Here is a 25,524-nt window from a genome sequence, read left to right as displayed (position 1 = left end):
CACTGCCATTCCATCATTACTTCCAGCCTCAGAGAACTACTGTCATCTTTTGAAAATACATCAAAATAAAAGTCACTGGCGTGCTAATGTTTTCAAGAGAATCCTTAATAATTTATAGAGTGGAGAAAATGATACAAGTTATATTTTTTATATACAGTGATACAAGTTGTATTATATGCACCTGGGAGTCTATAGCAGAGTTTTGCAAGAATCATAACCTGTAACTTCATAGTCGAAGTGATATGTGAAACATCAAGAGTATCCAAAGCTCTTACAATGGAGCGAGATTTTGATGAAAGGTTGTAGGGAAAAAAAAAAAAAATAAACAACATTGAACCTGTGACTCCCAGCAACAGAACTGCAAGTGATGAGTAAAGACTGGCCGGAGCCCCAGTTCAGGCATCACTATGTAAAGTCCTGGTTTTAAACCACTTTAAAACAATCTGGGGCAAAATCTCAGGCCTGGCTGTGATTGCTATCACTGCCTGAGAGAAACTTCCTGTTTGGGTGCACCTGGGTGATGGCAGCTTTTCTGAGTCACTTGCCAGAAGCTGCTCCCGCCCCACTCCAAAGGGTTCTGGGGAAACATTGTTGGCCCACAAACTCCAAGACTGAGGTGCAGAGGCAACAGAACGGTGGAAAATCAGTGAATTCCCTTGTACTTTGGTTTTGGAGGGTGGGACAGAGATGCCTGCCAGGTCTGCATGTGTCAGGGCTTCATCTCCTGACCTTTCCCAGGGCTGGATAAAATATCCTCAGCCCTGGGATGGGAGCAATTCCCTGCACGAGTCAGCCAGCGCGGCACTCCAGGCGTGTGCCAGAAATAAGAGTACAACAGCATCTGCAGCCCCTCTTTCCCCCGAGCCCAGCATAATTAGTGTGGCCAGGGAAGGAGGGTGTGGTATCAGCCAGCTGCCGAATTAATTAATTGGAAGCTGGAAATGCATGGATTGACTCAAGGGCTGCTTTGAGGTGGGCACTGGGGGATGGATTTGACACTGACCAGAGCCAAGGAGCCATAGGCTGGGCTGATAGCAGCTGGCATGACCTTCTGAGATACCACTGAGGGCCTGGCTCCCAAAATAGTTTTAATAGGTTGCAAATTTTTGTCATTGTTAATTGCTTTGTTTATAATCCAAATCTGCAGGGTCGTTTTGTTTTAATGAATCCATTGTTGAATGGCAGCTAAAACATTAGTCTGGTGTCAGGTTTCATTGCCTCTGCCTGGGTTATGGTGTAAAAATGTAAATAGCTATTTCCTTTCTCCAGCCAAGGAGCAGCAGAATCCGTGGAGCACAGGACCGTAGAATAAGAGCAATCTTAGGTCTAAAAGACAGAAGAGGAGTTTGCAGAACTGTGTCTTCCTCCTGCCTCCGTCATAAACTTCTTGTTTAGCCTTAGTGAGGTCATTTGAGCCCTGCATAGCTGATCTCCAGGATTACAAACCACGCAGGGGCAATAAGGCATATTCTCCTTGTGTCGGGCCCTCCAAGAGAAGGTGCTATGGGAAATGAAAGAGATCATTTTTATTTTATTGTGTCATTCAGCATCTAGCATTGGAAAAATCCTACTGCTGCTGTTTTACTCTCTGCAGAGTGTGAATCTCTGGCACAGGGATGAAACGTGTTCCTAGACAGATGCATAATCTCATGGAGATGGGGCTCAGTGTAGCTAGAACGTGTGTTTGTTGTTTTAACCTGGAGAGCTGTGTTGATTCACCCATACAGCTGAGGACTGGGGTAGGCTCTTGTGCTGCATGAGCAGGGTCATCTGCATTGCAGTGTCTTCACAGGTGGTGAGCAGAGGAGGATAAGGAGATGTGATCTGCTAGTTCTGCTTCTGAGCACTATGAATGGTGTGTTTGCTCTCCCTTTTAAATGTGTGGTTTTCGGTCTAGTGTGTGTTGGATGGGAGCAGTGACTCTGCTGGCCCAGAGTGCAAGGAGAAGCAGGACCTTCCATCCACTGGCTCTGCTCCTCCTTGAGGGACAGAGGGGTGGGAGGAGAGACCCAGGCCTTCAGCTCTCCCTCTAAAAACAGGTGATTTAAACCATAAAGTTGCCAGAAATGTTCCAAAACTAGAAAGTCCCCAGCTCCTGCTGCCACCTCTTTCTTCTTGTGAAGTTCCCTGTCCTTGTATGAAGGGTGGGGAAGATGCCCATGTGCCAGCTCCTCAGGAGCTTCTGGGGGTCAGGTGTTGTGCTCCATGGATTTCAGCTGAAGTGGATGTGCTGGGGTGGAACAGTGGCACTCCCTTGTCTGTAGCCACTGCAGTCTGTTGGTGCCAGAGGAGTCCTGGGGCAGCTCAGACTGAGCGGGTGCCGGTGTCTGAGATTCGTAACCTGTACAGAATTCCCAAGTAAAAAAAAAAATCTGCCTTATCCAGGGCAATAGGGTGAAGAGAGGAAGAGAGGTGATGTGATAACCCAGATAAAGATGTAAGACAGATAATGCAAAGGCTTCATAAATTAGGGCATGAACAAGTTTAGTACTTCTGCTGAGACAAAAACCCACTTCTTTTTAGAGAATAAGAGCAGCACTGATCAGAATAGTGCAAATTGTGCCAAAGCTGACAAACACAGAAAATTGCTCCATCCTCTTATTTGTTCCTGAACCTTGACAGTATTTCAGTTTCTATGGAAATGCTCTCTTAGGGATTAAACCCTTCTCATCTCAGGAGGGTCATCTAAGGCTGACTTGGGAGGAGAAGATGAGGTGACTGATGGGGTCCCTGAGGCCAAATACTTCCATGAGCCACAAAAAGGCTGTGGGTTGGCCCCAAGCTGGAGGGGACCTGGCAGTCATGTCTGTGATCTGCCCGATGACAGAGCCCGTCCTTGGGTGGGTGGAGGTGGGTGAGGGGTGCAGGCAGCTCTTACCACAGTTCCAGCCACTGCCTGAACATCTGGGCAGCTGCCAGGAGCATGGATGCACTGCTGGGCCACTTGAGTCTGAAGCCATAGCACTTAACTTCCTAGAACATGCTGCGTGTTTGTGTACCTGCAATAGCCATTTAAAATGAATTTATAATCCTGGCATGCTCCTCAGCTTGCAGATGAAAAGGGAATTTCAATCCAAGACGGGGTTTGCCACGATGTTGCAATAATTGTTCTTTACTGTGCATCATTTCTATAAGGCTCTGTCAATCAAGGAGTTCAATGTCTTCATTATTCTGTAGGTGCATGTCACGCTGGAGGGGAACACCAGCAGGCTCAGTGTTGGGACTTGCCCTGAAACAGCTACAGAGGGAGCTTCCCTGAGAATCGGCAGAAACTTATCTGTACTACAGGCCTCTTCTGGAACGTCAAAGTAACATCTTGAGTTCAGAAGCCCTTAATGAATACACCAGACCAAATTCTGCTTCAGAATATGCATGCGCGGCTCCTATTGAAGTAAATGGGCGCTCTGCCTGAATCTGAGATAAGGATCTGGCTTGTAGCAAGACTTAAAGGGGTATACACTGGGTTTTAATGGACTGTCGCCTACAACAGAATTAATTTTTAAGCTATTTTCAGTTATTTCTAGTGTTGCAACAGATTATCCTTCTTGTTTTGCTGTTACATCTTCTGCATACTGGTTTAATAAGGCACAGAAATGGAAATAAAGCAATCTGACCAGAGAGTTTATTGTGGTTTCTTTAAGGCAATGTCAGGATATTTTACAAGCTTGCAAAATTACATTTGTTACACTCCAATCATGTGGCAGACCATAAACACTCTGGAATATTTTAGTTAGAGGAATGGCAATTTTTAAAAAAAACCTAGGTAGGGAATATGAGTTTGTTTGAAGAATGAGTGAATTTACCTAACATCTTTTCATTTTCCTTTAATTTGGCCTGTTTGGCCTTTAAAAGCTGTGCCTCTGACATCTGTTTTTTCTTTGCTGACACCATTCAGGCAAGTAATCAAGAAGTCTGCCACTGCTTTCGCTGCACTAAAATGTGTGTGTGTTTGGAAATTTCAAACCTTTTCCAAGGAGGAAAACGGTGAGTTTTAAGAAAGAAATGATGAAACAGGATTAACAAGGTAACAAATAAAATAAATTCTAAAGGTAATACATCAAAAGAATGGAAGTTAAGACAAGGGAAATATACCACTAAATTATGAATGTTACAAAAAAGAAATGTATATAAAGAAGCAATACTAAAGCAGAGGTGTGATTCTGTTTCCTTTCACAAAACCTAAATACAGGACTATTTGAGACACCGTATCTGTGTTGAAAGTGTGACATAGGTGAATACCGAGTGTGGAGCCCAGCCACAGGTCCTGTGATGCTGCATTCTTCCTTTAATGCTTTTACTTCACAGGATGCCAATCTTTCTCCAGAGAATTGGTAATTCTGACCCAGGATTAATGTCCCAGGTTTCTGGGCAGCATTGAAACATGCAATTCATAGGCAAAAATTCTGACAAACATGAATACTTACATATATTGAAATGATGGAGAAAGCTTGAGATAATGCAGGCTTTCCTATGCTTGTATTTGGAGCAGCCTCTGACATGAGTAAATAACAATGAGCTCTTCCCTAAAAGGGAACTCATACTGGGAACTCTTAAATTCTGAGTTCAAGACTTTGAGATGAGTGGGATCAGGTTTAATGCCATTGTCAATCTGTGAATATGCCAAGTGTGGACTGGGTGTTTCTTCAGGACTTATGGTAAATTGTGGCTCTCTGTAAAGAGAGTCAGTTCTATACGACATATCTATATGGTAGACCAAAAAGAAAAAGAGAGAGAGAGAGAGAAATCTCAACTCAAAAAAGACACATGCATGTATTATTTTGGACCTTTATAATTTATGACTACATCATGCCTATTACTTTGACTTGTTAGAAATACTGTTCCTCTCAGTAAAGTTATAAATCCTGGTCTACTGCAGCAAAGCAGTGTATGTATGTATAAAACCTCTGGGGTGGATCAAGAAAGGGACATTTCTGTTCTCATTGTCTGAGTATGCGTGGAGAATACAACTCCACAATATTCCAGAAAATACTGTGCCAATCACATATAATTGGGATAGTGAGGAGCCAGTGATGGGAGAGAAGTCGTTCCACCAGCAGCAGAATTTATAAAGTCTAATTTACTTTGTTTTTTTTATCTTTTACAATGGACAGTCCCATCTCTCAACTCGCTCAAGCAAAACTGGAGCTTTTTCTTCACTGGGTAATTTAAAATACCTCCCTTTTTGGTTTTTCCACCAGTATAATTGTGCTGAATCCTTTCTCGCAGTGAGAGCTGAAGATTCATTCAAGTACCTGTCCTCTGGGTGATTGCCCACTTTCATTAAGGCATTTATGAACTTGGCCTTGCTAAAGCTCTGCTGCTCTTTCAGATAAGATTGAAATATTCCAGCAGCTTTAGTGGTTGTGAGGAACTGGATGAATATTGTTTCCTTCAGACACTGGAATACAGCAAAAGAAAAAGAAAAACCCAAGCCATGGGAACACAAATTTTTGAGCTGAAAAGATGTGTGAGGGGAACATCTTTAAAAAATGGCAGAAGAAGGAAAAATGCATCATATGCAGGACTTACAACTGAAAATTCTTCAAGGGAAACAAGCATGTCCTCGAAGTGCTGAGCAATAATACCAGTGAATGCCCTAAAACAGCAGGTGAATGTTATACACGCTGGAGGCTATATATCACAGTTTTCAGGAGATGAGCTGTGCAAATACAAATCATCCCAAATCATGTATTATTTTGGTAACTTTGCCCTTATCAAACCCACTGTTACACTGAGAGCACCCCATGCCTGTTTCGAGATCAGATGGAGAGAGATTGGTGAGCTGTGATTGCAGAAGCTACAGCTGGTAGGTCTCTATTTTTCACTTCAAGGAAAAGATGTTTGTATGAAAATATTTATGGAATAAATATTGACAGACATAAACACACTCAAGTTCTCAGAACTATAATTGTACATTTCTGCAGAGCAGCTTTACCCTCAAAAATATAATAGAGTTGATTTAGAAATATGATTATCATAAATAAAATTCAGTGAAACAGTGATACAATAACCCTAACATACAACCAAAACTTGAAATGTGCCCAGGCACATAAAAGATTAGAAAATGGGAGCAAAGAAAGGGTTTAGCAAGATATTTGCATATTCCAGTTAAAGACATGGAAAGGAAGAAAGAAAAAACATTGTGAAAAAATTCCTTGTCATCCAATCTCACTGTCTTGTCCCTGGCTCTGAAGGATTTTTGTGAGTGATCTGGGGTTTCAGTTATGGGAAGTTTTATCCCACTGATTCTTCTCTTAATGTTTCAAATACAACCAGCACAAGTTCTTGCAAGGACCCTGAGTCCTAAGCCAAATACTGTTACCTGCTTGATGGCTTAATATTCCCAAGCCTGGGACTTCTGCCAGGAGAACATATGAGTGAAGTGGGGATGAGGATATTTGTTATTCATCTGTTCAGAAAGTATTTCCATCAGAACTTTAAAAACTGAAAGCAAAATTGAAAGAAAAGGAGGAATTAGGGAGATAAAAAGGGTAGAATAGTCAAGGGGAATTTAAGAAATAGTCAAGGGGATTTTAAGAATGATTATGTTGAGTGTAGAAATTTTGGATTTCTAGGTTTTCAAGGTCTGTGATGCCTGAAAAGATTGGGAAAAATGTGTATTTTTTTGTCTTTGTAAAAAGCACTCCCTAAAGGTGGCAGGCAGCCTGGCCTGTGCTCTCCTGACCTTAGCTGGGAAAATTGCGGCTCTGGAACACACTACCCAGGAGCCACCTGAGTTTTTGCCCACCACTTTCCACTGAAGTTTACCACTTCCAAGCTTCATAAACTTTCCTTCCAGGTTATCCCTGCCTCTGTTCTCCTCAGGAAAAGCTCACCCAGGAAGACCCTGGAAATTTCAGCAATTATATAAAATAACCGTGTGGGAAGGCAAGGGTGATGCTTGAATTTAATGTCAAGGAATTATGAAAGAAGGATGGCTTTGGCTCCAAAAATTTTTAGCAACTGTAGTTTCCACAGTTTGGAGGTTAAAAGCAGCATGGAAAAATATGTTTCACTCAGGCTTGTTAAACAGATCTGGAGCAGGAAGCAAGGCTGTTTTCCTATCTATGGTGTTTTTTTCCTGCTGTCTCATTCTGGTTAATTGGGTAGCTCTCGTTTCTTTGAAAGCACTTTGATTCACCGTATGAACACTGGAAGTATAATAAAATCAGTCTGTTTAAGAGTATGTCTGGAAATGGTGATAAACAGTCCATTTTCTGCAGTTTGTTACATCTATGGATCATGGTGAGTTCTCAGCCTCTGTTACAGGCCAGCTGATTGCAGTGGGCTTATGGAGGTGTTGATTATTCATTATTTTTCTTCTGATATTTGCAAAGTTTATAAAACTAAAGGCATTGTGTAATGTAAAATCAATAAATAGAGAATTGTAGTCACATGACAGAAAGGATTAGTCTTTCTCCTTGCATCAGCTTCAGTCAGTCTGAATTGGGAAAGCAAAGGGTGAATCTGTGGTCTGAAGACTTTTGCTGGGCTCAGAACACCAAATAAAACAACACTTGCTAAAAAATTCGTAGGAAAACTGAGAAATGGAAACCAGTGCCTGGAAATTCACTTGTGCTGAACTATAACCCTGTGTAAGTGGTGGGAGGAGGGGTGGAGTGAAGCAGGTAAAGGGCAATGAGATTATTTTGAATCACATCTGTGTTTGGACAGTGTGGTGTGTCCTAGGATCTGCCTCTAGTACTGAACAGCTTAGGGATGCCATGGCAGTGAAATCAGAAATAATAGCTGTCAATGGTGCTAAAAGAATCAAAAAATATGGAGGAGGCATTTTGAGGGCACATGTCTCTTCTCCCAGTTTTTCCAGTTCTAATTTTAACCCTTTGTACATCAGAACTTGGTAGAGCACAGAGCTTGTTCTTTACCCTAATATTATCAGTAAGATCTGATGTGACTTCATTTGAAAAAAACCACTCAAAACTGAAAAGAAAAACAGCAAGGCATTATACAAGAAGTATCAAGAGCTGGCAAGGCCAGGCTGCAAGGGCCAGTGTTAGAGAAGTTCTCCTGGGGCAGAATAGGTGCTAGGCCTCTGGTGAGTGTGTAAAAGTAGCCTAAGCCTATGAGGCTCCGTTTTGGTAACACGTAGCCAAATCTCAGGGTGAGGTTTTTGGGTGCTGCACGTCTAACACTGTTCAGGGCCCTTTAAAAATCCCAGCCTTCCTGTCTAAATTAGCAAGCAGTTCATTTGCATTTTGCTATATAGAGGAGAAGTGCAGAGTGGACCTGGTTACTTGATACTAATTATTTAGCAGGTATAAAAGCATATTCAAGTCCCTAATCTCCTTTCTGAGCAGGCAGGCATGCTCATGTTCAAATAGTTGCATAACCTGCCCATCTCCAGTTGACAAACCCTTCTAACTTTGTTTTCAGATCTAATGCAACCCCACCCCCGGACAAGCCGCGTGCATAGCTGGCCCTGAGTCGATCTTGCTGTTAACCTCATCCTCTTTTTTTGCTCTTCCTGCAGTTTTTTGCCTGAGGAAAGGGCTGCTCCAGCATTTGCCCTGTGCCTGGACTTTGGGTGGCCAGACTGGTGTTCAGGTCTTTTGGGAAAACAAATGAAAAAATTCAGGACTGGGTTTTGTACTGACATGAGATGTAAGAGAATTTCACTGCCAGATCTCTCTCTGCCTCTTTGTATATCTTATATGTAATACACCTATATCTGTATATGTCTTCATACATCTGTTTGTGTGTGTATAGTTCTGAACAGCAGTATATGGTACCAGAAGGACATGGCAGAGATCTTGGGTGTTCTGAGATGAACATAGCTTGATGTTGATATGAATTGTGAAAGATTTCTCATTGCCAGGTCTTTTCCTTGGCTCTTCATGTCTTTCATTTGATGAAAACTGACCAAAGTCAGCGGGATCACGAAGGATTCAAATCAAAATAAAACCTGGGCTTAGCCTGATACTGGGGATTTTTGCTGAATTAGGCATAAATTAGATGTTATCTCCCATCTAGTTACAGTGATACTGAAAACAGATACTTCAAACAATTTACAGTGTGTGAGAGTATCTAATCTTCTTTCATATAATTTAAAAACCAACCCAGGGACAGGGTCGTGGTTTCAAGTTGTGGATGGAACAGCCACCATATTTATCTGTGTACCAAGGAGGTCAAGAAAATAAAGCAATCTTCTTTCAGCCCCCTGCATTATTATCACAAACAATAGCCTGCTGGCACAAAACAAGTTTTAATTGATTGTTGTTATTGATTTTACAGGAAGCAAAGCAGAAGAAATACAACTTGATTTTTGTAAACCAGGGTAACCTGAATAATACAAAGGAGAGAAAGAGATTATAAAGCCCTCTCATATTTTGCCCACTCCTGTGGAATTGCAGCTTAGCACTCCATAAAAGCCCTCTCCATTAATTGTCTATTTATGTTTTTTGACCATATTGATTTTCTCCTTATATAATCCCTATCTGAAAGTTTTATTCAGGTTGTTTGTTTTGTGCTGTCACTGTGCAGATCGGCCTTGTTCCTTATGGCCAGTAATTTAAACACATCTCTTCCTCTTCTCTCTTTCTACCCTCCTCAAACCCACATGGGGAAGAACAAGCTGCACATAAAAATTTTAGGCCAGTTGTTAACATTACTCTCTCCTTTCTGCTGATCATAATTTTTTGGAGTATTTCCATTTCAGGCTGAACCCTAGGTATGGGATTTTTTTCTGTACCGGCTGCTCTACCAGTGCGTGACTGGGAGCAGAGGTCTTGGTCTGTGAATAATCATGGACTGCCTGAATAATCATAGCAACTCCATTCAATAACCCAGGTGTTCAGTGAGGGGACCTTAGATATAGTTAGACTTCCTCCTGGAAGGGAGGAGATGATGAATTTTGTGGGATGCTGCTCAGATTCACACTTTTCCCGAACTTTTCCCGAGCTCCCCTTGGGCACAGATTAGGAGGCAAAAGGGGTTAAGAGAGAAGATTTTAATGTTGGTGAACAACAAAGTTTTGGCAAATGACCTGTGGAAAAGAACTTTCTCACTGTTCAGTCTCACATGTTAATTTTATGGATTTTGGGGTAGGTGTGTGTTTAGAGGAAGACATTGATGGGAATAGCAGTTTTTGGCATTTGTAGAAGAGGAGCCAGTGATTCCTGGAATTTTAGGTAGGCTCTACATATATACATGGAATTAATTAAGTCACATGGATAATGTCGTTCTGCAAAGCTTTAAAACGATTAACAACACCAAAAATGTTATCATGGATTTTACAATGCTCATTATGAACCTAATTAATACTATTATTAATAGCGTTGATAGCATTATCAGCTTACCCTTATCTGTCCTCAGGGACTGTGTAAAGTGCCTTCCAAACGCAGAACATGAAGAATATTACAGCCACAAAGTTCTGCATGCTGGTGTGTAAGTCTTTCTTTTCTCCCTTGTCACATGTAATTCTTATTTTATTGTGACTTGGAGTATTTATGCAACAGTAGTAAAGAAACTAGAGTCTTGTTGAAATTTACATTCTGGTGTTTACTCCTTTACTTACATTTGCAAGATTTTTGTCTTGGCAGCAATAGCTGCAAGCTTCCTGTCTTCCAAAAATAATAATTGAAAGAGTATTACTTTGAGAGCTGGGTTTTGAAGGAAAACATTACATTTTTACTCACTCTGTTTTAAACTAAATGTTCAGTTATTCACAAATTATTTGAGGCAAAAAAGAATGATGAATTATTATCCACATCTCAAAATGAAATGTCTTGTGGCACTGCTTTATTCCACAGCCTTGATATTGCTATCTATAGCAGCTTGGCAACAGCAGTCTTCCCAGAATGTTATGCAAAAAAAAAAAAAAAAGAAAAGGGATTTTTTTTTGCTTTTGCAGCACCTACCCAACTTTCCCACCAAGTGATCTGTTGTTAATGTGCAGGAAATCCCAATGAATGCACATCATTTGGTGAAAGAATGACAGCAGACACCACAGCTATCCTTAGCAAGCATCCACCTGCTCCCGTGGTGTCTTTTTAAAGCAAGTTCAGCTTACCTCTTCTCCTCTTAGTTTTCCTTTGCTTAATTGCAGGTGATGATTCCAAAGAAGCCTTCACCTGTTTGAGTGCGCTTTCATCTTTCTAGACAAAGCAGGCTTGGGCTTGGTGCTTGATCTGTGGCATAGTTAGGGCCTTTGGTATTAAAGGCGTTGGGATCACCCTGAGGCTTTTAAGGTTTTAGGGTTAAATTGATGAGCATGTATAAAATGTAAGCTTTGTTGTTTGGCAGAGTTTTTCAGCATTTGTTATTCTTTTTTTCATTAAGAAACCATGAGACTACACTGCATTCCTCAACTGCCTCTTGCCTATTAAAGAACGCTGTCAAATGGAGACCTCTTCGACTTGCATAAAACTTGTGATTCATATCATAGTACTGCCTTTAATCCTCACCAGCTCTCCAGCTTAGCTGAGATATCCAGGAATGCCTCTGCACCAGATCAGGGTATGTTCAGAAACAGACCAGATCTGTTTCTCTCTCCTTTTAATTTGTGCTGTTCCTACAGGGTAATAAGTGCTTGGTACACTGTAGAGCTGGGAGATACATCAGCTTCTGACCACAGAGACTGGACTTTGACCCCTGTTCTGTGTTTTTGCTTATGGATCTCAGCATTTGGGAATTCAAAGCTGTCCCATGAAAAATCCATAACAGAGGCCAAACAGTTCACAAATACACATTTTTGTTTGTTTGTTTGTGTCTTCTCCTCTTATTTTAATGTAGGGAATTAATTGACCAAAGACCCAGTGGAAGGTAATTGCCCCAACCTTGGCTATTGCTGAGGAGCTTTACCAAGTGCTGCCCATTGCTGCTGAAGATGAAAGCTGTTGCTTCTTGAAAAATGGTGTGCCTGGGTTTCTGGTTGGGATCCCAGCACCTTGGCTGCTTCTGCTGAGAAATTATTTGACCCAACCCAACAAGCCCTGGTGGCCGGATTGGCCTTGTGAAGGAAATTGCTGTCCTCTGGGAGAGGGAATGAGTAGTGGCTTTAGCAGAAAAAATTTCAGCACAATTTGAAAGGTTGTAACTGAGATGAAAGACTTGGTAAAATGCTGTTTTCTCACTTTTTTTTTTCCTCCTTCCTCACCATTTGTATATGTTGCATAGCAGGATTTACTTATTTTCTTAGATGAAATTTGGGTTAAAGTTTCCTCTAACAATTCCCAAAGGTTTTGGATGCCTTGCACAGTGTACTGTGGGTGATGTGTCCATTCCAAACTTTCTGCCACATCTTCACATGCAGTTCTCTGATATCAAGACCCAGGAAAGCTTTTGTGAAACATGGTTGGACAGACAAGTTATTGCAGTTTAATGCATTCCTGTTGGTCACCCACAGCAAATGTGAAATAAACTCAGACAATAAGCTACCAGGTGTGTTTGGTTTCATAGTGGTTTAAAAGAATATGTGTTATTTAATACTACTAATACTTTGGTGGTTAAAAACATACATTAATACACATATATTTGTATATACATATACAGTTTTTGTGTCTTTGCTGATTGGTGAAAACTTGGGAAACTTCAGTAACCCAGTTGCAACTTTCCAGCAGTAAGGGCAGGACTGTGAGTTTTATCCATGTAAATACTTGAAAGGAAAAACAGTATTTTCAACAGGGAATAAACTGGAAATCAGTGAAGATGTAGGTGCAAGAAAGGACAATGTGTTAGCTCTGCTGGTGACAACAGTAGAGGCATTATCTGGCTTTGTCATTTGTCCCTTGTGTCAACATGCAGCCATCAGTTTGGGGCAAGTGTAACATTCCAGGAGGCAGGCACAAGTCCCTCTTCTCTGAGCTGTCACAGAGATTCTGGCCACCTGATTTCTTCCTGGTGACACTGGTTGCTTCTAGGCATGGTCACCAGGGTAGAGCTCCTGTCTGTACCAGCTTCAGAACTGTTTCTTACCAACTACCTAACCTTAAGACCCAGATAGTAAGGCTGGATATTACATTGTTTTTTATGTTAGACATTGATGTTTATTTCTATCATGTTATTTTTTTCTGAAATAATCTTCTCCTTCTAAGGCTATAGATTTGCAGACCCTGATTAATTTCTTAACTTCGTTGCAAAGTGAAGCCCTCTGGGCTTCCTAACTGATCCCTTAAATTATATTTATAGGCCTGCTCTGAACCTTCTCCATCTGTCTGTGTGTGGACTGTAGAAGTGGTTTCAGCATTTCAGCAGTGGTCTTTCTCAGTGCCCCCTTACCTACCACATGAAAAAGGAAAGTCAAGGGACTGTCTGCCTAAGTTTTATTTCAGAGGTAGTATTTTCTAGGATATAGTCCTTTGTCTTTTGTCTGCACATAAGGAATTAGATGGAGCTGTCAATAAGTGAATTTGACTGACCAACTAGCACCCAGAAGAGCTCAGATGATGGAGATCTGGAAGTTTCATTGTCTGCATTGGTCAGACCTCCACTGACTAAGCTGGGGCACAAAGTTTACAGCTAGGCACCAACATACAGGTACCTGAATTTGGAGCTGAGTCTCCCTCATATGTAAATGTATGCTTGGCAAAAATGTTGAATACATATATAAATAAATATAAAATCAGTAAATTATTTATGACATAAAAAGTGTACTTTGAAATAATTACAAACTGTTCCTAGTTAGGAGAAGTGGCTGCAAATCTATGAACAATATAAAAAATTCCATGTTTCTCTGGCCTTCCTAGATCAAATGATCTGGAGTCAAGTTCTCCTCAGCCAAACTTATACCCTTCAACTGACTTCAAAGGAGATAAATGAGTCTCTCAGCAGGGCAGAACACAGGCTTGTTATTCCTGTAACACTTTCTATATGTTATTAACACACTTTTTCTTATCTAACTCTTCTAATAGTCAACTAAATTGTAAGTGTTTATATACAGTTAGATCATTATTATTTTTTGCATTTAAAACTTGGGAAGGGTATTTTTCCCTTCCCTTCTGTTTATATTTACATTTTCAGATAGTACATATACAGTCTAATCATATCACTTTGAAAGTGATATAGAAAGTTGTGCTCTGTTACTCAATCAGATCTAATCAGTTTGGATGGATTCCAAGTACTAAGCATTAATCTCACTTAAACCAAACCCTGATAGTTCATCTAGCCTGAGTATTCATGTCAAAGACATAAAACAATCTCCTTTAATGCCCACAGTAGTTTTTAAATTGAGCTTTCACCATCTGTTAATAAAACTGCTTTGTACTGCTGGTTGTGTTCTGTGGAATGTGTCAGGGGTGAGTTTCTTTCCCTCCAATTCTTAAAGGCCGCCTTTTTTTAAAAAAAGTATATGAAAATTATGCAATATAGTTACAAGGAATTAGTCACACCTTGGCAGAATCTCCATTACCTTGGCTCACATCAAAGGGAAGGAGAGAAGTGTGGTCCTTACAAGCTTAGAGCATTCCTTTACCCCAGAGTCCCACTCTGTGATGACAACTAAATTGGACACTGATGCTTACTTATTTTTCAACACATGGGTGTAAAGTACATTGACCTTGCAGTTGACTTTTTTAGAGCATCTTTCATCGTGGGCCCAAGCCCACAGCATGATGCAGAGCTCTCTGCTGCCTTTCAGGACTCCCTGGAGAGGATTATCCAGAGGCAGAGCTGCAAAGCTGAAGTCCCCCTTTAATTGCCCCCTGTACTTCAGCACCTCACATTATTAATCCTGGGAATGGCACCGTGGTGCTTCCCTGTCAAACTCTTACGGAGCTCATGCTCAAAATAAATAGTGCCTTCAGATGGTATTTTGCATGATTCAGCAATTTAAGGTCATAATTTACAGCAAAAGGGGAGTGAACTACAAATTAGAAAGGACAAGAGGAGGAATCCATGTTCCTCTGAGGCAGAATTTTCTGAACACACCACCAGCTTTACCAGCTGCAGCTGCTTTCAGGTAACAGCTCAGTGTGTCTGTTTCCAGCTTTGCTTGGGAAAGCAGGTGAGCTGGGTGCATTAGTTGGTTTTAAAAGTCATGGCTAGACTTGTTTTCTATGATTCTGCATAAAAATAAGTGAGAAATAGAGGTGTTTTTGTTGATTTGAGATAAAAAGGGGTGGATTTGAAGGACGGATCAAGTTTTGTTTTTGAGCAAGAGCTACTGAGCAAGAGGCTTGATTGTCAGCATACTCAGTTGACAACACTGGGGTCTAAGCAATGAATAGACATCTAGGGACACCTTTATTCTCCTTAAGAAAGAGGCATTGGAGTATTTTGGAAAGGTTTTGAAGCTAGGAAAGTATTTATTTGTTCTTCTGGCTGCTCCAAGTCAAAAAGTATTTCAGTGCAGTCTCAGAGGTTTTGATGGTTACAGGACAAGTATAGGAAAAGTGTGAGATCTCAAAAGACTGCCACACTCAACTCTTCCCTGGTGTCAACTTTTTCTTTCCCTGAAACCTGCTTCCCTGGGAAGTGGAGAAGTGGTTCCACAGTATCTCACCTCAGTGCCAGTCTGAAGGTATCAGCTGTCCTCCAAAGAGTAAGCAGTGGATGCTGTCCCTTGGTTGGTGCAGTAATTAATTTGTTATTAGAGTACTGCTGCAAAACCTCCAAGAAAGCACTGTGGTCTGCAGTCCTGCAGATTATGCAAACTTGTGCTGTCTCCATGTTCACCCCATCCCTGAGATTTGCTTTTGAGGCACACTACACTATACCTGAAAAGTGTGTAGAGTCATGTGCATCTGCACCTCCACCTCTCGCCTCACGAGTCTCTGCTGGAAAGCTGCTTTAAAATAACTATGGTAGAATTTAACTGAGATTATAGTTATGATGATGACAGTGATTTTATGAGTTTCAAAATGTAACTTGAACATGGATTTCACTTAGCAGATGTGTTAAATAAAATACACACTGGAATTCAATTTGTATTTGATTGCACAATAGCTTAATTTCTTCAGCTACTTTTTCAGCTTCCTCTTAACACTTCTGTTTTTACTTGTAAGTTTTTTGTTTGGATATAATGAGGCTTTGTGTCTCCTGACTCTTTATCTTATGTGGGTGGTAGAAAAATTGCTCTACTGCCTCAATATTTGTGGTTGTGTGGGGCAGGTGGTTTCACGCAGAGCTGAGAAAAATATCTGTAGTAACTAAAAAAAGATGGGTGAGTTTCATTGCCTGAGATTTCTTTATACACCTGGAACCTTTACTGCAAACCCCAAGGAACCAGAAGAAGAGCTGGTTTCAGGCATGGAGAGGTCTTTTGCCAATCTTTGCAGCTTCCAGAGACCCAGAGCTGGTTTGGTCTTTTGTTGTGTATTGGAGGCCAGCATGTCCTGGAATTCCAGCTGCCTCCTGCATTGCCCAGGGGTTCCACTCCTTCTCTCTCCTTTTGGGCTCCAGGCATCATTTTGTTCCACCTTTCCCAAGACTCAAGCATGGAACAGGTCAAGACTACATCTTTGGGACTGGTGTTCAAACATGAGATGTGGTGTAGGTCTGCATGACCTGATAAACTCTCCAGGAGCCTCAGTCGTGTGGCTCCTTGCATCATGAGCATGCTGAGCTCTGCTTCCAGGCACAGAGGTGAATTCTGGACATTTGTCAGCTGGAAAAAAAGTAAATCTGTTCAGGTACTCCACTGGGTATTGCTCACAGCTACCTGGGGGGAACAGACCAGGTTTAATACCTTCAAGTTACGTAATGTCTGGGATTTGATGTTGCCTCCTAAGGACACAAGGAATTTAACCCAAATTTATTGTAGTAGACTTCTCAGGAGAGATTTCATGTTCTTGTTGCTTGTTGCTAATGGACTCTGCCATTTGGATGTTCGTGTCAAAGAATTTGTAGGGTTTGAAATTCACCCTTAATGGACTTACAGGTGTCTCTTGAGCTTCATGCTGACACCTTCTGGGATTACTGTGAGATCCCACATCCCACCCAAAATACCTGCTGCTGTGCTGTGTCATCTGTTCCCATTACAGCAAGGATTTCTGGGCACCTGAAATCATGGATCCTGTCACTTAGCTCTAGGTCTCGGATCTGCAATATGGTGACAATTTGTGTCAAGATCCTCCTGCACAAAGTCATATATGCACTAAGGCATGTAACATTTGCTAGAACTACTTAAATCCTTGCCTTTATGAATGTATAAATGAATCTTTATATAATATTTTAAATTATACACTTGATGTGTACAGAATTTATTTATTTAAATCATGCTTTTTTAAACCAGTTAGCTGATATTTCTCAGGCAGCAAGGCAAGGGGAGGACAGTGAACATTTGCATGGTACAACATCAAGCTGAGAGAGAGATGAGATTTCTGCTTCTGGACTTCAGAAGGTCAAAATCAATGTGGGAACTTTTCCCAGTAGTGGCAGCTGCAAATGTCAGGGAGAATTGCTTTTCCAGCAGCTTCCCAGGACAGATTTTCACATTCAGAACCATTAATTTCTTGTGTACTGTTGGAAAACCATAATAAAAGAAATCTGGATATCATTTTGAGTTTGAGTTGGTTTTGGGGATGAATACAGAGGTATATAAGCAAGGGAGGGCAAGGAATATTTTCATTTCCATTATATTTGGTGTGTTAATGAAAAGAACACCCAAAGCAGGCACTGACCAAACACATACTTATTTAAAAGTAGGGGACTGGAAATTCGAAATATCTGTGTGACATTTGTGATAATGCCATGGTCCTAAATATGACTATTAATAACGTGAGTATTTATCTATGAAAATATCAAATTTAATTTGCTGTAAGCTGTGTAACCCAGGTGTATAATGACATGGCACATATATTCCACAGCACAGCAAACACAAAGCTGTATCCATTTGATAAACTGCTTAAGCAGCTGATGTGCTGCATTTGTTACGTATTTTTGAGGTGTTTACGGACAGTTTATCCCAGAGAGCTGACTGGAGACTTTTGAATTGTTACAGATGCTTTTAAATTGAAAAAACAGTGGCAATCTCCACATATTATTGTTGATAGCTTGAAATCTCAGAACTAACCCAATAGATTAATGAACAAGAGCCAGACTGAGATGTTTTGGTACCAGCAAGTCTCCACTCGGGTGATCTGTCTGGGTACCCCTGCACCTCATCACGGCTCATCCCACCCAACGTTAGCAGATAGAAAATAGCTGGTGACACAATGGAGAATAGAAAGTTTAAAGTAGCACTGGGGAATTTTTTCATTCCATATTTTGTTTCAGAGGCACCTTAACTGGTATTTTCTCTTGTTGCAGCACCTCAGAAGGGCAGATATGTGCTTATTTGAGCAATAACCCAGCCAGCTGCCTTCAAAGGGAAGGGTGGGTAAGTGCCTATCTCTGCAAGAACCAGGGGGTGGAGAAACTGCAAATTCACGACAATGGCCCATTTTTTTGATGACCAACACCTTCATTTTTTTCTTTTAAAGAGGCCAAAATATAGGAATGAGACTGTCTTGCAATTTTTCCTGGGGAATTAAAATGTTGACATAAGTAGGTGGCAAAAGGCAGCAATGGTAATGCAACCACCTCTTCTTTCACTAGTTGTTTCCTTCCTTAATATTTTTACTTACAGTGAAGCAGCTTGTCCAAGTTGAATTGCCACAAATTTTCTTCAGGGCAAGACAGCCTAAGTGGAAGGAGTTGGTGGCTTGTAAACTCTCAGGTTCCCTTGGAGTAGGAGGTTTTCATGTCCCCTGTAGTTGACCCAGCAGGTGACTCTGTGGTTAGCTCATGCAAATTCCTGACAAATCACACGAATCCTTCTCCAGAAGGGACCCCTCACAGGCTGGTGAAGCTCTGTATCCCAGGGAGAGTAGTAACCTCTTTCAGAAACCCATCAACTTCAACATCCCCACAGGTACTAAACCCTCTCCAGATAATTTAATGGCATGTGATGGATGTAAATCTGGATGCTGCCTGGAGGTTAAAAAGGACATAATAGCTATGTAAGAACAGAGCAGACCTAAATTTCGAAAGTAATTTTGCAATCTAAGATTCATACAATGTGCATTAATGTAACAGAACATTACAGAACATTATCGTCAGTGAAACAAAATGTCCTATCTTATGAGAAGTGTAAAATCAATATCTCACTGATATCACATTTCAGTATCATAGAATCCTACAAACATAGACTAGTTTGGGTTCCAGCTCCCCTGTCATGGACCATTTATACAGCTGTGTTTGTACTTTAAAGGACTCTACAGCCTATCTCATGGTCCAGCCCAAGACTGCTCTGAAATTGTGGCTATAGGTTCAGCTTAAGAACCCAGAGTAATACTGAATTGTGCATTTTTGTTTAAATGCTACTGTGGATATTTTATGTTAAATGAAAGAACTCTGGAACTTCTGTGGTGAACTGTGTGCTTGGTATGTAGGTGATATTTTGGTATAAAAAATAATTACCCCTAGGAAACAAAATGAATCAGAAAATACTGGCAAACAACATGCTTCAAACATGATAGAGGCTTTTCTAAGGCAAAAATAGCTGTTAGGTGAACCAGTGTTAACTTTGAAAATTTCTTTGAATTTTTCCCTAAAGATAGGTTATACACAGCCTCCTTAAGCCTCCCTTTCCTTGTAGCTATGTAATCTGTATTAAATCCACATAGGCTTGATTTTTCTGCCTTGATTGTGCTGGCATTTTCCCACATATAGAGTGAATTTTAAAAACTGTTGGTCTGAACAAATATCCATAAACCCCACTTTTAACTTTTCTTGCTCAGCTGTCACTGTGCACCCAAGGTCAGAGGCAGCAGAGCAACAGAGCACTTGGCTCTGATTGTCTTTTCCTACATTGTAAAAAAGGGAAAGGACAGGCTGTCCACCTGGGGATGCTGGGAGCATTAAACCCCAGCTGGGAGCATGCCTCAACATGCTGCAAGTTGTGCTAAGGTTGCTAAGTGACTTAAATCCACTGCACAGAATAGAAGCATATAGCCTCAAAACAGCAGAACCTGACTTAGTTTCTAGTAACTCATTAAAATGACTCTACAGTTCTTTTGATGTTCTGTACTAGTCTGGTCACATTCCTTTCTGTTTTATAGCATGGTAATAACAACATTCTTGTAAACAGTCATATAAACTCTAACCTTCATATTGCTCTTGTCAGATGATCTGAAAGCATTTTCACATCAGGATTTGGCTTTCTTACCCCTATAGAGCATATCCCACCCTAATAACCCCCACCATCAAAGGGGCAGGGGGGAAAATAGGGACGTACAAGTTGATTACTGCTTTGTCACTTGCTCAGGACACCCATAACATCCTGTGAAGGCCAAAAATTTTTGCAAATATTGCTTCTATAAATTCATTGTTCAGAGCTATTGGGGTTTCCATTCTCTTTCAGAGGAAACTCTGCTGTGAACAGACTCCTTCCTGGATGTTAGTTCCCACTCTTTATTGATTATCAGCCTGTGCTCTCTCCATTGTTATCAATAGATTGTCATCCTCTGCTTGCATGGAACTACAACCTGTGGTAATATTTTCTGGGAGTTTGAGTTCTGTATCACACATCTGGCAGTGGAGAATCATAGAAAAAGGAAAAATTTGCCCAGGAGGCAAAAAAAAAGAAGCCACTCTGGTTTAGCTGTGCTTGTCCACTGGTAGCAGCAGATAAAAGGAAGACAACTGGCTTTAGTACAGAAGTGTGCACAAGGAGGACAGACAGCAGTTTCCAGATGTCTCTGGCCAAAGGCTTGGCACTTAAGCATTTGCTCAAACAAAAGGGCCAAGGATAAGGGACTGCACCCTTTGCAAACAGCACGGCACATGGACATGCACTCACATGCAAAGAATTTACACCGGCTGAACAGTTTTCCAGGCAGTCAGTAAATATACCTTCTCTTCCTCCATCAGTAGTTTAAACAATCTGGGAGTAAAATGAGATACAATGATTTTCTTGACACTCTAAATGACAAGGAAAGATTTCACACATTTTAACATGTTCTCAGCTTGCTTGCTTACTTTTCTTTCCCTCTGTTTCTTTCTTTTTATCATTATTCTTTTTCTTTATCCAAGAGAACTCTGCATTTTCCTTTGGACTGTCCAGTTGGAGCAGAGAAACAAAATAATATACTGTGAACCTATCACAGAGCATGAAAAGGAGACCGTAAATGCTCAAGTGAACAAACTGCCAGCAATCTCTAAATAAGCAATGTGTTACACCGTGTATCTGCTGAAGGCTGATACATTTATAGTAGTTGCAATCTGCTGGAGAAATTTTTGCAAGTAGGGAAAAAAAAAAGCTAGCTAGATTTGACAGATGAATTTCTCACAGTGTTACCCTTTGTTTATAGACCTTCTCTCCTTTTAGTGTACCCTAGAGCAAATCTCTGCCTTTTCAAAGGGCCACGCCATTGTTCAACTGAAATGCTATTATTTCTTCTCTCAAGTTTGATTAAATTACTTGGCACTCAGACAGAAGTTGATAATAATACAAACACAGTGATCAGGGTGGCAGATGTGCCGTTATTCTCTTAATGGCAAATAACTAATTCTTCAAACTGGGGCTACACAGTGTTAGAGCAATACAGGGGCTACACAGGGAACATTACAGCGAGTTTTACATATGTTAATTGAAACAGGATTGAGAATTTATTGGTGGACATTTAAATAATTGCTTTCCTTAGAAAATACAGTCTGGCTGTTGGTTTGTGGATGGTGTGTGTGTGGAGATTGCAGAGATTAGGGCCAGAGAGGAAAGCAGAGGTTGGAGGCAGCTGACGGTGCCTGAGCAGCAGTGGGGCTCAGCTGCCTTGCAGGAACTTGCTCCCATATCTGAGTCCTAGGATAAAAGGTTTATTTTTAAAGTGTGCTAGCTTAAGTGTTTTAATTAACACCTGTTTAAACCCTGGAATAAGCAGCACAAGGTATTTTCTGTTATATCAGTTGATGGAAAAGTGGCTTAATTAGGTGGAGGAGTCAAGGGAAGAGTTAGGACACCCTGGACCTCTGAAAGGACCAAGTGGTGAAAAGAGGAGTCCTGCATCCTTCCTGGGAAGATTAAAATAGCCACACTTTGAGCCAGGATCAGAAATCAGGGATTTTAAATATATTAGCTCAAACGCTTGAGCTAATAAGTTTCAAAATAAATCTTTTCTAGACTACACAAGCCCTGAGGGAAGAGCAAAGAGATTAAGGTAAAAATAGAAAGCATGAAGTACCTAATAATGAGCCACACCTGTTTAGCAGTTTCCCTATCTCGGGTATGGTCTACACCCCGGGTTTGTATCAGTACGACTGGCTTGGCCAGGGAAGTGTTTTTGTAAGGGACTGGGAGGATGTGTAGGTTGCCATGAGGGAGCCACGTGAAGTGGTGAAGGCCCCGAGGGCAGCCATGGAGCTGTCTGCAGAAGATGTTTCCCTCTCACTTACCCCAATACTGGAGGAGTTTTGGTTGTTTCATGTGTAGATAAAAAATAAGGACTTTTTCAGAAGACCTAAACGTGATTTAATAATTTAATTATTTAATTACTTGGAGACAAGTGGTTTTCATTTACTACAATGGATCTCAATCTTGTTGGCCTCCAGGCTCTATTGTACTGTAAATATTATTACTCATAATAAAACCCAACCTAGCATTTTTCCCCAAAATTCCAAGATTTGGTCTTTAGCTGCTGATACTGGTTCAAACTGGAAGAGGAAGTAGATAAAAAACCACCAAAGAAACTTTCTTTGAGATGTCTCACTTTATTTCACAGACCCCAAAGTCCACATAACCTCCAGAGAATTACAGGTTAGCATCCTGCAGCCTGCCATCTTCTCCAGTCAGTCCTTTTTGTCCATCATGAGAGCTGTCAGAGCATGTGAAGACTTTGTCCATGGATGTACCTTACATTTCAGTGGGGCAGCCCTGGTGCAGGACATACTGGCTAAAACAGTAGGTAACTCATAATGTTACACCCTTTATTTTGGAGTTTTATTGTGAGGGGTTTTTTTATTATAATAGGCAGGAATATGCCATTCTTCATGAAAAATAAAGATCCACTACATGAGATGTTAAAGATTAAGCTCTAGAGCAGGGGAAGCTTGGTTTTGAGTCCTGAGAATTTGTGTTGTTTGTGTGAAACCAAATTACCTTTCTCCCCTGTTCATGACCAATTATTTATTCAGCAGAACTTTACCCCCAGAGGAGCTATGGGAGCTTGGGCATCCAAGTGTCCAGGTTGACATCTTGATCTCACTGACATCAGCAGGAGTTTTGCCAGTGATGTCTCCTCCTTAGAGTTTTCCCCACAGCCTTGTCAGAGCAGGCAATAATCCTGATGAAACTGTAGGACAAAGGCAGTCTCAGTATAAATAGAGATATAAATTATATCTGGGGTTAAGAGGCACAGATGGATATATATTAGGTAGCTTCCATATTATAGGAAAGCTGCCAGAGAGACTTTTTTCCTTACACCTTCTTATACCTTTGTCCATGTCTCTTTCTCCTACCACCTATCTATTCAATTCTGCTCAGGAGAAAGGTGAGGAAACATCTATTCACTCATGCTCATTTTTAACAGTTCATTACAATATATTTCATAGACTTAGCTGCCTGTCTGTTTGATCAAGATGAAGATGTAGGCTCCACCAGCAGATTATTAGAATAAATCTGAATTTGGTTATGTGCCAACACAGTGATAAGGCTTAATCCTTCAGTTATAAGGTTTGGTTTATAACAAAATAGGAATTTGGTTACATTTACCATATTAATACTCATAAAAGAGAAGATTTTCATCTCATATTGAGAAGAAAATAATTGCATTTTCCATAACACTTTTCTTACATAGTTAAGCCTAATGTAGTACAGTTAGAGAGCAAATGAGACGAGTTAAAAGTAGAGGAGAGAAGAAATCGGGAAACTTTTATGAGTGATTTTTATGCTCCTGTTTTCATGGTATGTGGCCATCTGATGATTGTTAGCCATGAGATGACAGCTTGGGCTTGGTTTCAGGAGAAACTGAACAGAGCTGATGAACTGACCAAAAGGAGAGGCAACTTCCCAACACCTTCCATCTTTACTCATTTTTTCCCTACTGCCCTTTTTCATCCTTCCTACCCTTTCCCAGATGCAAAGTCCCACTGCTTTGACTCCAGTCTTGGGACAGTTGGATTTTGCTATAAACCAGTTAAAACTCATTAACCCAGCAGAAGTTTTTTTGGTTTTTTTGTGGAGTCTATTTTCTGCTATGAGTTGAGCTGGCTCAGAGGGGTCAGTGACACCAGAAGTGGAGCCAAATTAATAACAGCAGAGAGGGAGGATGAGGGACTGACTGAGGAAGAGAAGGATCTTCGCTGTTTTGGTGGCAATGAGCTGTCAGAGTGGCTCATCCTGTGTCATTAAACCGTAGTTCGAATATGCATGTTCATTTCTGCTGCAAAGGTCACTTCTGATTTCTTCTGCACTCTGGATTCCTGGCAGATTTCTTCTAGTTTGGTGAGATGAAACTGCTCATCAGAAAGTGAGAATTTCTGACACAATGTGTTGGGGGGGAAAGGAGGAGGAGGTCCCCTTTGTGGCAGTGTGCCACACCAGATCAAGCACATCTAACGGCACCCCAACTGTCTTGCCCAAGATCACATGGGGAATCTGTGGCAGAATGGAAAGCTGTCCCTCTCCCTTGTAACTACAAGAAAATTGCTGTACCCCCAAAATTGCAGGGTCTTGCTGCTGGTCCAGGCAGGATTAGGCGGTATAAAGGAAAGTGATGGTTCCTCACAGACACAGGAGTAATCTACTTTATCCAGGATTTCAGCCCATCTTACTTTCTACACATCACAGAATGTTTTAAACTTGAAAGCATGGTATTATCTGTCCTTTCCAAATTTGTCAGTATAAACAGTTGCTCTGAAAAGTTCTGACCCCAGAACAGTCTGAAAATTTAATGAATTTTGCTAAGTTCTCAGCTTTGGGGATGGCCTTTCACAGTCAGCTCTGCAGGCAGAATAGGTGAAAAATCTTTCCCTCTTACCAGTTTTGATTTTGCCATGTCTTAATTTCACTGGACACTCCCTATTCCTTAGCGTTTGTGGCAGCAATAATAAATTTTCCCATAGTAAATTTTTGGCATTTCTGCCGAACCACGAGCCCCGAGCTCCTGCCTCTTTCCGGGTGGCTGCTGGGCAGCGTTTTAACACAAGGATACTGGATGCGATCCTGGCCTCCCCTCCGATTCCCGCCGTCACCCCGGTAACTCCCATCACCTGCGTTCTCCTCTGCAAAGCTGCTTGCGAGGGGAGATGCTGATTCTTGCCTGACTGACAAGGGTACTGTGGGATGAGTGACCTCCTTAGGGGCTGAAGCGCCTAAGGCAGGGGCTGGAAGCGGCTGCGGAGGTGGCGCAGGTATTTCGCAGGGCCGCGCCGGCGCTGCCGGCGGGAGCCGCGCCCCGTTGCGCGCAGCAGATGGCGCTGCGCTGCAGGAGCAGCCGGGCACGGCCGGCGCCAGCGGAGCCTCCTCTGCTCCGCGCCGCCAGAGCTGCGCTAAAAAATACCTGGGAAAAAATAGAAAACTGCGTTGTATTGTATTTTGCTAGATTTGTTTAAATTCTTTTCTCCCAAAGATTTAGCATATCTGTGTTTCCTCTA

General features: G+C 41.3%; 1 protein-coding gene across 1 annotated transcript in view; it reads right to left on the bottom strand.

Annotated features, from left to right (window-relative positions):
- Nucleotides 1-18,070, bottom strand: part of RNF32 (ring finger protein 32) — a gene marked incomplete at both ends in the record, with an annotated part of 84,830 nt that extends 66,760 nt beyond the window's left edge. Inside the window, 2 exon segments of the mRNA XM_082293605.1 lie at nucleotides 16,903-16,995; nucleotides 17,969-18,070. Of these exon segments, the coding sequence (XP_082149731.1) occupies nucleotides 16,903-16,995; nucleotides 17,969-18,070 (195 nt within the window).
- Between the last annotated feature and the right edge of the window lie 7,454 nt (nucleotides 18,071-25,524).

This window comes from Coloeus monedula (genome assembly GCF_965178545.1).
Source record: "Coloeus monedula genome assembly, chromosome: 1".
NCBI lineage: Eukaryota > Metazoa > Chordata > Aves > Passeriformes > Corvidae > Coloeus > Coloeus monedula.
The sequence above is the reverse complement of the archived record's forward strand: the minus strand, read 5'-3'. Positions and strand labels throughout refer to the sequence as shown.